Genomic DNA, 13,739 nt, shown 5'->3' with positions numbered 1-13,739 from the left:
GTGATGTGGTATTTCGTTGCAGTAGTTTTTATTTGAATTTCCCTGATGGCTAATGACGTAGAACATCTTTTCATGTGTTGCTGGATTATTTATATGTCTCCTTTGGAGAAATTCTATTCAGATGTTTTGCCCAGTTTTAAGTTGTCTTTTTATTGATGAATTGTAGTTCTTTATACAGGTCTTTTATCAGATATACTTGTAAAATTTTTCTCCCATTCTGAGTTGTCTTTTTGCTGTTGATGGTATATTTTGAAGAACAAAATTTTTAAATTTTGAATTTCAATTTGTTCTTTTCCTTTGGTTGCTTTTGTTATTGGTGTCATACCTAAGAAACTATTGCCTGATCCAAGGTTACGAAGATTTACCCCTATGTTTTCTTCATCTGGCTCTTAAATTTAAGTTTCTGATCTATTTTAATTTTTGTATATGGTGTGAAGTAGGGGTTCAACTTCATAATATACATGTAGCTCTCTAGTTTGTTCCAGAACAATTTACTGAAAAGACTATTTTCCCCCATTGAGTTGTTTTGGCACCCTCGTCAAAAATCAATCAATCATAAACTTCTGGACTCAATTTTATTTTACTGACCTATATGCTGTTACACACAGTCTTGATTACTGTAGCTTTGTAGGGAGAGGAGTACCTTAATAACCTTTTGAGGTAATTGTGGATATTCTTATTTGAGACACCACCAAAATTGTACAAGTAGTTTTCTAAAGGCGAACCAGTTTAGAATCTGAAAGCCTATAAACTTCTCCTCTGCTAGATCTTCACTCATGTGTTATTTTAAATACCATGCATAGATCACTTGGAAAATATTGGTTGTTACACGGATCTTCCAAACACTGACAAATTTCTTTATATACTATCAAAAACGACCACTGTTAAATCAACACTGATTTCATTAGAAAAGTATTGAGAATCTGTTGTGCTACTGGTGTTAAAAGGCAAGTTTTCCAAAATTCCAAGTTTCTCTTGAAAGTTCTAACTTTAGCATTAACAAGTATTATTCTTCTGCCAAATACTCATCTGAATAACTGTGGTTTGTCTGCCAGTCATGAAATCTTTCAAGTAGAAATGATGTTCAATGAAAGGACTAATTCAGTTCCCAACTCACATAATTACATAAGTGTTTTTCTCTGAGACAATCATCGCATTTCATTATGCAGCAAAGTGTTTTATGCACCAGAGGGTAGGGAGTAGGGGAGGGGAGAGGTAGATGGAGCAAAGGGGGTTAAATATAGGGGGGTAGGGGGAGGGTGAAGTGGGTAAAGGGGATCAAATATATGGTAGCTGAAGGAAACTGGACTTTGGGTGGTAAACACACAATAGAATATACAGATGTCAAATTATAATGTACACCTGAAAATTATATAATTGTATTAACCACTGTTACCCCAATAAATTTAATTTAAAAAAAGTGTTTTATGCTTATTTTTCATTTTGTTCCACAGAATATTAAAGAAAAGTATACAAGGGTCAAGGGTAATTAAAAATTAACTTATTACTTCATCAAAGGCATTTTAAATGAAATAAACTTTTTTTAAACTGTGGTGTGAGGGTGAAGAACATGACCACTAGTACAGTTTGGTGCTACTGCCTTGATTCACACTAAAGTACCAGCAGTTTTACCCAACAATGATTTTACCCCATCAGTAAACTTTCAACCTAGTGAAAAAGGCCATTACTACCTTAGAATTATGAGAAGTTTTGATCTTGTGGGCCTGTGAAAAGTGTCCTGGGGACCCTCAGAGTCTGTGGTCCACTTTGAAAACCAGTGACCTAATTAATAAATCTAGGCAATCACAATAAAAAAGACAACCCGTGTTTCTTAATGGAAGTATACAACACTGCCGACGAAGCTCTCTTATGAAAAATATAATCTCAAATCTGACCAAGCTTCTACACCTAACTAGTTTATAGCATATACAGGAAACAGAAACATGTAAAAATGACATCTAAGGGAAATAATTAGCAAAATCCTGACTGTGGGAAACTTTTTAGAACAAATAAGCTGGTTCTTCAAAAAATAAATTAGAAAAAAAAAAATGGAAGAAGAAACCTATATATTAAGAGAGACTTTAAAGACAAATCAAGCAATTGCAAGGTATAAATCTTAACTGGGTCCTGACTCAAGCAAATTGTAAAAAAAAAAAAAAAAGGGTTTGAGAATGATTATATTATCTGATATTAAGAAACTTAATTTTTTAGGTATAAAGGTATTAGTTTTAGAAATATATACATTTATAATTAAAATGACATTTATAATTAAAATGAAAGAAGTTTCATAACACAGGACTGCACAGAAATTCCAAGACAAAAACAAGTATAGACACACACCCCTTAACAATGAGGATAATGCATCATTAGGTGATTTTATCGTGTGTAAACATCACAGAGTACACTTTTAAACAAACCTAGATGGTAGAGCCTACTTCACACCTAGGCTGTGTGGTATAGCCTGTTGCTCCTAGGCTACAAACCTAGTACATGTTACTGTACAAAACATAAGAGTAAATTAAACACAAGAGAACATGATACAATCAAGAGATGCAGTAAACACAAGCAGTATGAGACTGCTGCCAGTGTTAACACGGCATACTGTTTGAGAGCAAACTTTTTTTTATAAGTAGAAAGAGTACACTCTAAAATAATGATAAAAAATATAGTAAGTACATAAAGCAGCAACATAGTTTTTATTATCAAGTATTATGTACTATACATAACTGTTATACTTTCATGTGACTGGCAGCAGAGGTTCCTTATGCCAGTATCACAACAAACATGAGTAATGCGTCTCGATAAAAATTCTTCAGCCCCATTATTATCTATGGGACCACCCTGGTATATGCAGTTGTCATCAACTGAACACTTTTATGAGGTACATGACTGCAAAGGAGAGAGCTAAATGTGGGGTGCGGCAGGGCTTAACAAAAAGTATCTGTTCGATTGGCACTGTTTACTGTAAGCTTGAGTATGTGGCTTTTCTGAAGAATAACCCTCCCTGCCTATGATCACCATGATTGAAATCATGGACCCCAGGGAGAAATTCTGCTTTGAGGAATTTCTGAAGAGCCTAGAAGGAGTAAAACATATTCCAGAGAGGATCAGATCCTTAGCTTGGGATTTTTCTAAGAAAAAGCCCACAGATCATCTAATACTGGAAATATTCTGCAGTACTTATATTTATTGAGCACCTATACTCTACAAACTCCAGCAAGACAGTAATGGAAATAACAAAAATAAACATGACAGCTCTTAGTTGGTAATAGATGATCTAGTTTTGAGAGACACGTGGCGGTTAGGAGGTTTCACCCCAATACATAATTACTAAGTATTTAAGTGCTAGTTGTGACAGGTCTGAGAATCTGGGTTCCTCAAATACAGATAAAAAACATAGCTAGGAAACAATCAGCACAGATGTGGTAAATAAGAAGATCACAAAATTCCTACCCAGAGATGCATCCTTCTCTGCAAATAATTATTTGATCTCTCTTCTAAGTGACTAACAGCTATTTATTCGGTACTCTTGCCTTGGTTGTCTACTTAAGCACACAAGACTATAACACTATGATCTGTCTTCCTTGAGAGAGTCTGGTAATGTAGAAAAACATTTTTAAAACGATAATTTTTTAAAAAATGATGTGCTTATTATAAACCATGCTATGCAAAGTCTTTGGTGTTACAGTAGTGAAAAATCCTTAGGGTCCTTCCCTCTGCGAAGCATACAGTCTAAGGGGGTAAAAAGACAGATAGTACCAATAAAAGCAACACAGTTCAACTTAAAGGTGAGAAAGGAGGGTAATTTTTATATTTTTCTTTACATTTTAAAATCTTTTAATGTTTTAGTGCAATCAACATGTGTTACTTTTGAAATAGTAATGGCTCACATATATCATCCACACTGAACACCTGCAAAAGATGCTTTAAGAAGTAATCTGGTAAAGGGATAAAGTTTATTCTCAGTAGGATGAGACTGAGAAGAAAATGTTAAAGGGATTAAGCAAATGACACCTTCAGTAATAATGATAAACTTCAGTATCTAAAGAAAGACAATACTTTTTTGGGATAAATAAATGTTTTCAGGTAAACTGTTACTTTCTAGAATTAACCAAAAAAGGTAAGAAAGTAGATTTGTTTTAGAAAAGTAACCAGAAAGTAGCACAGAAACCATCAGTGGTCCTGCTTAAAAGTCAATATAGCATGGGGCTCAAGAGCATAAATGAAAGCCAGTCCACCTGTGTTTGAATCCTAGTGCTGCTACTTACCAATTTTAAAAATCTTAGGAGAGTTACTTTACCTAATACCTTGATTTTCTAACTGGTAAAATATAATAACACCTATTTCATAGGATTGTTATAAGAAATAAATGGGTTAATATATATGTAATATTGAGAGTAATACCTGGCTCCTATTAAGCACTAAATAATGTTCACTACTATTATCTTGTAAAAATAACTGACATAAAATTAAACATCAATAGATAATCCATACCCCCATTTTCTGACATCCTAGAAGATTAAAAAAAATCAAAACAGGAGGAAACCAAGATCACCTTAAACACTGTCTAGGACAGGGGATCAAAAAGCACAGGTGTACAAATGGTTCCTTTAAAAAAACTGATCCTCTGAAAACAAATTAACACTGAAAATATGTAATTTTTGAGATTAAAACTCACTAAACATTTGTAAACAAGAATAAATTTATTTAATTTCTTTTAAAGATTTAATGATATACAAAATGTATATAGTATAATATCTTTAATACATTTTTTCTTTCTCCCCCCATCAATATTAAACACTAAACAGTTTATCTCTCCTTGCCTCATCTGTATCTATAAGATACACTACTGAATACAAATAAGATTTACACTGCTCCCTCCCAAATAAAATTAAAATTAGTACCTAGGAAACAAATGAAATGGAAAAAAAAATGAAAAATAAATCAAAGCATAAAACTTTAGTCAGATGAAAAGCATTTCTTTTTGTTCAATATTCAACAATACCTGGGACAGTTAAATAACATTTTATTGGTATAAAGTTGCATTGCAATCTCCCGACATAATGATAATCCAACTCAAGTTCTTAAGTAAGTACCACAAACAAAATTCATGTTCAGATGTTCCTACACAATTTTAAATATATGCAAGAGTTCATGTTTACATCCTGCTTTGATATACTGGTCAAAAAAATCTTTGGAGAAGTATATAACTTCCAGGTTTTCATTACAGATATAAACAGGAAAAAAGCACTTTAACTTTTCTCACAAGGTAGCTTCTCTTGAAAAATGCGTTAAATTTCTCCTTTGATATATTTAGGTTATACCAGTCTACCATGGCTTTCTTCTACTTAACAATGACTTGATAAAAAATATATATATTTAAAAAAAAAACAAAAACAAAACGCTAATACTTTCGCACAATTAAGGGCTCTATTTAACAAAAAACTGGCTCTACCTTTAAAATATGGAGCCTAACCCTGATTCATAAAGTCCCTCTTAGGAAATGTCTTTCAGCTCAGGCTTCTTTTATCCCTGTGAAACTAGAATTACAAGTCGCCTTTCCCGTGGCCAGCAGCACCTAGTTGGGAACTATGTAACATCATCACTGAACACACTAAAACATACTGAGGAAGACGCCTGACTGCCATTTAACCAAAAGGCTAGGTGATTTCATTTCACTAGCTGAATGGCAGTAAACCAGCTGCCAATAACATCTGCATGAACACCTAACTTTGGTTAATGGTATTGCACCACATAAGAGAGGGTATCACCCTCATCAGAACAAAATCAAATGAAATCCTCTGCTAAAAAGAGCCCTTTAAAAAGTTATAAATACTAATTTTCCTTTACCTTAAACAGCTGCTAGCTGTATTCCACAGAGAGTCCCTGACTAATTTAATCAGGTCATTTTACCTGTGCCAGTCAGCATACTTAATTTGTACACACTTTTCTCTATTACCAAATAATTTCCTCGTGAAGGAAAAGTGACACAGTAACATTGTTATGAGGTGTAGGCAAAACCAATGATTCAGTTATAACATGAGACGAATAGAATTAGTTGATTCTGATTCTTTGGTGGAATTTCCGGGCTCAGATTTTCCAAGAGTCAAATCTGAAGGCTCATCCTGAGGAAATATAATTTTATCAGGTGTATAGTCATTCCTCTTCAGGTCTATATTCACCACCCCAACAAAAAAGAAAGAAAAAGTCATTACTTATTAGAAACAGAAAATTAAGAACATTTCTATATTTGTTTTCCTCTAAATATCCCAGATCTATTTTCTACCAGGTTATTATAAATTCAAAAGTCACAAAACTGATACATATAAAAATGAAATCACTCATTCATTTATCAAATAATTATTTCACTGTGACCATGAGTTAATAATGCACATAAGTATGAAAACATAATGATGAACGAGGCAGACAAGGTTCCTGCTCTCATGGAGCTTATATTCTAGTGGGTAAAGAAAAACAAATAGAAAAATGACAGAATTATTAGTAGTAACAAGTGCTTTTAAGACGACAGTGTGATGAAGGCCACTTGAGAAATGGTATAAGGTGATTCTTTTAGACAGAGCTGGGCGGAAAAGACCTGAATACTGAGAAGTGACATATCAAAGTTCTAGGAGGAGTGTTCTAGGCAGAGGGAAGGTTAACTGCAAACTATGAGAAGGAAATGGACTTGGTGTGTTCTAAGAATGGCATGAAGACAGTGTGGCTTGCATATAGTGAGTGAGGGGAAGACTATTAGAAAATGAAGTCAAGCAGCAGTTAATGGCCAAAGGTTATCAAACAACAGTCTGTGGGCCAAATCTGGCCAACTGTTTTTGTAAATAGTTTTATTGGAATGAAGCAAGTCATTGGTTTATAGATTCTCCATGCCTATTTCTGCACTACAGAACAATGGTATAACTAGGCAGAACTAGCTACCTAGTTCTACCATTGTAGTGACTAGTGATACAGGCCATATGGCTCACAAAACGTAAATTATCTGCTACCTTGCCTTTTACAGAAAAGTTTACTAACCCCTGATTTAAGGGATGCAAGCTATAGTAAGAAGTACAGATTTCAATGAAAAACTACTAGAAGATATTAAGCAGTCTTAAGGCAGAAATAATCAGATTTGTTTTCAATGCCTATTCTGATTGTCATGTGAAGTCTTGTTGGGCAATTGACAAGAATCCAGGAAACAAAACGGTGGCAATGTAGATGAAGAGAAATCAATGAACTCTATGAAGATTTCAGAATTAAGAGTAGACAGAATTTGTCAGATTGGTTTTGAAAGGTGAGAGAAAAAGAGGAATTGGTTACCTTTTAGGTTTAGAGTCTGAGCAATTGGGTAACCATTAATGACACGGGGAAGCAGAGCTTTGTGAATAAGGGTGGGAAGTAAAAGTCAAAAGTTCCAGAATGAACAAGCTACTTATAAAGATGCTTTAGGGTATCCAAGTAGAAATGCAGAAAACTAAATATAGAAATAAGAGCTCAGGAAAGAAGTTAAGGCTTCAGTTAAATTTGGTACTATCAATATGTAGTCTGCATTTATGGCTATGGGATAGGATGAAATTAGTTGTGGAGAGTTTCAGGCATATAGGAGAATTAAACCAAGGACCCAACTATATGCTATTTATAAGAAACCCACTTTAAACATAATACATGTAGGTAAAAAGAATGGGAAAAGACATCTGATGAAACCACTAATCAAAAGATAGCTAGAGTATCTATGCTAATATCAGAGACAGTAGACTTAAGAACAAGGAAAATTACCACAGCATTACAAAATGATAAAAAAATCAATTCAATTCACCAAGACGACATAACTATGAATGTGTATACAGCTAATAACAAAGCTTCAAAACACATGAAGGAAAAACTGATAGAACTAAAAGACAAAATAGATAAATCCACAATTATACTTAGACACCTCCTTTCTAAATAATCAACAGAACAAGTGGACAGAAAATTAGCAAGAATAAAAAACCTAAACACTACCACAAACTTTCCTTAATTAACATTTATAGATACACCACCCAACAAAATATTCTCAAGTGCATATGCAATGTTCACCAGAGACTATATATGGCTAAAAATTTTTTTAAATTAAAAACATATAAAGCATGTTCTCTTATTACAATGAAATTAAACAAGAAATCGATAACGGAAAGATAACTAAAATTTTTCTAAATATTTAAGAACTAAAAAAGATACTTTTAAGTAATCCAAAGGTCAAGAGGAAATCTCAAGAGAAATGAGAAATATTTTAAAGTAAATAAAAACAAAAATAAAACATATCAAAATTTATGGGATGCAGCTAACACAATGCTTAGAGGGAAATTTGTAGCACTGAATGTTTCTGTTAGAAAAGAAGGTCTCAAATCAATAATCCAAGCTTTTACCTTAACAAACTAGAGGAAACCTAAACCCAGAACAAACAGAAAGATGAAAATAATAAAGAGAATAAACCAATAAAATTGAAAACAGAAAACAGAGTAAAACAATGAAAACAAAAGCTGGTGCTTTTAAAGTATCATTAAAATTGATATACCTTAGCCAGACTAACCAAGAAATAAAACGCAGAAATTACCATAGTGAGATAATTCACCACAGACCCTACAAACATTAAAAAGATATAAATAACTATGCCCTTAAAACTGAAAATTTAAATAAAATGAACTAATTCTTTGAAAGATACAAACTACTAAAACTCATTCAAAAAGAAACTGATAACCTTAACAGCCCTCTATTTAAAAAATAAACTCTTAGCTAAAAACAATCTGACAAAAACAACTTCAGACTGAGATAGTTTTACTAGATAATCCTACCAAACATTTAAAGTAGGGATAATATCGATTCTATACAATCTATTCCCCAAAACAGAAGAGGCATGAACACTTCCAACTTATTTTTAAAGTTAGTATCATCCTGATAGCAAAACAAGAAAAGGCATAAGAAAAAAAATCCATAGATCAATATTCTTCATGAACACAGATGCGAAAATCCTCAAGAAAATCAGCTAATTGAATCCAGCAATACATAAAGAGCATAACATATCATGACAAAATGGAGTTTGTCCTGCAAATTCAAGACTGGTTCAACATTTCAAAAATCAGTCGATGTAATACAGCATAATATTACCAATTAAAGAAGAAAAATCAAATAATCATATAAGTAGATGCAGAAAAAACATTTTATAAAATTCAATAACCATTTGCTAAGCATTTTCAAGATGTGAGGAGTAGAAGAAAATTTCCTCAACCTAATAAAGTACATCTACAAAATCCTTTATAGCGAACACCATCTTCACAGTGAAAGGCTGAATGTTTTCCCCTTAATATCAGGAACAAAAACAAAGATGTCTACTATTCTCACTATTCCTGTTCAACGCTGTACTGGAATTCCTTGCCATTAAAAAAAGTCAAGAAAAAATAAAAGGCATACAGGTTGGAAAGAAGTAATAAAACTATCTCTACTGTCTATATAGAAAATTCCAAGGCATTTACAAAAAAAAAGCTCCTAGGAAGAATTAAGTGAGTTTAGCAAGGTGGCAGGATATAAGTCAGTATACCAAAAGAAAAAACAAACGAATGAAAAATCAATGTTATTTCTGTATACTAATAATGTACAATTAAAATTTAAAAAATAGTACCATTTATATGTGCCTGGCACTATTTTAAATATATCACAAATACCAATTCATTTAATCCTCAAAAATAAATAAATGAAAATTAAAAAAAAAATGCAGTCTGGTTCCCAAGTCCAATCTCTTCACTACTACATTATTGATCATAATGAGAGGGCCTTTTTTTTCTTTTTTGAGAGGGACTTTTTAAAAACACAGTTCAGAGGTGAGTCCCAGGAATCTGTAATTTTTAAAAAGTTCCACAGGAAATTCTTATGCCCACCAAAGAGTGAGAACCACTGGTTTATGCTATACCTTCTAATTCAATAGTGACTTACAGTTCTTCAACCGGAGATGAAGTTACTATCATGAGACAATGTCTCTACAGTTCCTACTCCTGCTTTCATGGAATACTGTTTTCCCAACTTCTGACAAGCTAACTCAAAAGTTTATTCATCTTTCAGTTTTAGGCAAAGGGGTCAGTTCTCTAGGTAGTGTTCCCTAACTTCTAAATTTGTGTTAGGTGATCTGCTCCCCTGTTGTTTTTTCTGCTTGGCATTTATGACAATCCTATAACTCCCTGTTAATCTCGTCAATATTCATGATTTGACTAAACTCCATTGAGGACAGCGACCGTGTCTATCTGGTTCACTACTGTATAGTCAACATCTAGCACAATTCTTGGCATCCGGGAGACACATAATAAATATGTATTATAAATATGTATTAAATGAATGAACTGTGTGTTTTTTAAGTAATGAAAGAAAGCACAGACCCATTTATAATCCACAATATGTATTTGTGCCTCTGGCCTTACAATGTATTATAGTACCCAACTTTGCTAACAATTTATACATTATACCGATTAAGAAAATGTTTACCTGGAAGTTTCAGCTTTCTACAGCAAGAATTACAGTGATGTTTTGCTCTAAAGTTTTTTATTGCATCTTCTCCTAGATTTGCTGGGCCAAAAACCATGTCACAGGACCTATGGAATTCATCAAAAGAAGAGAAAGTTTGTGCAAATAGAAATGGAGAATTCAAAACTGTGAAATTATGTCTTCGTGAAATTATTAAAACTTATTACCTCTTTTCTTCTGCTTTTATCACAGATGGGTCTGTCAAATTTTCACCCACGCCTTTATATGTATATATAAAAAAGACAATTTATATTATATAATTGATGTAAACATTGACATTTGCATAATAAAAAGTCATGAAAGATTTTATAGCATCATCAACCATTATAGAATGTTAAATTATTCAAGAGTGCAGTTTCTCTCTTAATATTTCATAATTTGACTTATGACTTCAACATTGCACCAGGAACAAATATAACTCCTACGATGTGAAAAAGAATTAAATGTCATAGTTGGTAAGTATGCATGTGAGCTCCTGGTGGCACCAGCTTCTGCCAAAACAGGGTCAAGGTTGCAAGCAAATATCTCCTCTTAAATTCTACATGATATGCCCTTGTTCTACCTCAGTTAACAAAGAACAATTAGATTCATAAAGGCATAATCAATAGGCCATTTTAAAAGTGTTTTGGATTTTTATTTTTATTAAAAAGTGTTTTTGATTTTAAAAAATCACGTACTAACATATGAATATATCTTCTTGCAAAAGAGTCAGATTATATAAAGAATAAGATTATGAATATCTTCCTTTACCTCCAGCCCTCCCCAGAGGTGTCAAAAGTATGAATAAATCTTTTCACTTTTCAGTCTCTCTCATCTATTCATTCACATAAAGAACATCAACTGACATATGAATAATCATAAATATTTAACCAATTAGAATGAAATCTAATAAGATAGTTACGATTTCACAAGAGAAAAAGCCCGAATGAAAACATGGCACTACTTTCTGCTCATCAGATTTGCAAAAATTAAGAATATTCAGTACTGGGGAGATTGTGGAGAAATGGGTGCTTGCACACAGTGCTGCGTATGAATTCCTACAATCTCTTAAAAAAAACCTGGCAGTTGCTATTAAAGTTGACTCATCTCTCCTTAATAAGCCAATTTAGGAATCTACTTTATGGAAATAAGAGTACGTGAACGTTTGTAGCAGCACTGTTTGTAATAGCAAAACAAAAACAAAAAACCCAAACCCAAACCAAAAACTACAAATAGGGTGAATGTAAATCATGCTATACTTCTCTACTATGGACTATCCAGAAACTATTAAAAAGGATAACTCAGATTTTTAGTAATGACCCGGAAGATGCCCATAATATATTGTTAGGTAGAAAAAAATAAGTGAAGAAAACAGAGACACACACAAACACATATACACACACACAGCACGATCCCAGTTGGGGAAAAATCACAGCACAAAATGATTAAAAATAAGAAAAAAAGCTCCTGTTTATGTATTTGTCTTCAGAAGTAAAAAAAGCAGTAAAGACAACACTTTGTTCTTTATATTTTTCTACATTAACTTGTTTGTAGTAATCATCTATAATATTTCTATGAAAAATGGCCCCATGAACATATTAATTATGTAGAAAACATCACAACTACTTTGCTTACTGAAAATAATTGACATCTTTTTAATTAACAATTCAGACAAAATCTGTTTAGTCTTACTTCCTACACACGTTTGGAGATAATTAAATGATACTTAAGAATATACTTTAAGATCCTTTTTATTTAATTGGATTTTCACTATATAAACCACTTAATCATATATGTAAAACGATGAACTACTAAAAAAAAGAATAGGTATTTTTACACAGCTTTTCTTTCTTGAGCTGACAATACCAATTGTTTGCTTTTCAACAAATATTTTACAATTTTATCTACATAATGAAAGAAGTCATCAAGTGATAAGCATTCTAAACAACTGTTCTTATGTGACTTTGAAATCTGGTCTGTCAACATTTGAAATTAAGGCTGCTCTTTAGGGAAAAAATAATGAAAGCTATAACGTGTAAGTATTATCTAGGCAGAGCTGGTAACTTGCTCAATTTTACTTTTCCTCTGATCCTACTGCGAAGTTGCACGAACATTTCTTAAGCAAATCTGCCCTCTTCCAGCCACAATTTTTTTTAAACATGAATGGCACACTGTCAACAAAAATGGCTATATGATCAGTTTTTCCCTCCTTGTAACATGCTGGTCTGTTGACCAAGTGCTAGAATTTATTCCCTACTTTTTGAATCTGGGCTGTCCTTATTACTTGCCTTGACCAGTAAAGTACGGCAGAAGGAATCTGAGCCAGTTCCTGGCCTGTCCCTAAGAGTTTCTGCATTCTCTCTGGAGGAAGCCAGCTACCTGTAAGAAATCTAGCTACCCGAAACTACCATGCTATGAGAAAGCCCAAGCTAGTTAGCCATGTGGAGAGATCACTTGGTGGAGAACTGAGGTAGTCAGCTGTCAGTGAAGAGAGACCTCAGACTTTTGACTCCAGTCAAGCTATGCAAGCTAGTATCCAGCCATGGAACTCTCCAAGGAGACATCAGAGATGAGCCATCCTCATATGCCCTGTCCAAATTCCCAAACCAAAGAACTATACACAAATAAATGACTATTTTAATCCACTAAATATTTAGGTAGTTTAGTTCATAGTAAACACCAAGAGCAAAGGAGATACTTGTTACTGTTTTTTTGTTTGTCTGTGTTTTTTTTTACTTGTTACTCTTTTAAAGAAACAGTCTTCATACTTTTAAGACTAAGGCTATACATGTAAGAGTAGAATAGGGGATTTTACATGTTTTTGCTTATCAAAACATCTTTATTCCTAAATAACAATTAAGATAGCCAGTTCCCACTATTCAGGGTCCTGACAGCTATATGCTATGGCTGTTACTGCCTTGGTTTTTTAATAGACTCTACCGACCTAAGATTTTACCTATTTATAAATTAGATTTCTGTGTATCATTCATATACATAAATGAGAACCTACTGCACAATTTCATTTTAGCAATATTTTAATACATTTACCTTGTAAATCAAGTACCAGTAATTCCCCTCTTGTATATTCGTAAGTCCAGTGACTAAAGGCTAACATGATCTCTTCCAGTGTATTAGTTGGAATAATCTCATCACCATTATTATTGTTGTATTTTCTAAATTCTCCAGTCATACATTCTTCCACAGCAAAACTGTCCTGC

General features: G+C 33.1%; 1 protein-coding gene across 1 annotated transcript in view; it reads right to left on the bottom strand.

The window, feature by feature from the left end:
• Nucleotides 1-4,963: 4,963 nt before the first annotated feature.
• Nucleotides 4,964-13,739, bottom strand: part of TRPM7 (transient receptor potential cation channel subfamily M member 7) — a 94,761-nt gene continuing 85,985 nt past the window's right edge. The window contains 5 exon segments of the mRNA XM_006920365.3: nt 4,964-6,172; nt 10,504-10,610; nt 10,710-10,761; nt 13,570-13,730; nt 13,732-13,739. The exon segment at nt 13,732-13,739 is cut by the window's right edge and continues 52 nt beyond it. Coding sequence (XP_006920427.1) covers nt 6,033-6,172; nt 10,504-10,610; nt 10,710-10,761; nt 13,570-13,730; nt 13,732-13,739 — 468 coding nt within the window. The 3' untranslated portion in view covers nt 4,964-6,032.

Source organism: Pteropus alecto, unplaced genomic scaffold, assembly GCF_000325575.1.
Source record: "Pteropus alecto unplaced genomic scaffold, ASM32557v1 scaffold86, whole genome shotgun sequence".
Lineage (NCBI taxonomy): Eukaryota > Metazoa > Chordata > Mammalia > Chiroptera > Pteropodidae > Pteropus > Pteropus alecto.
This window is presented reverse-complemented; position numbering and strand designations above follow the sequence as displayed.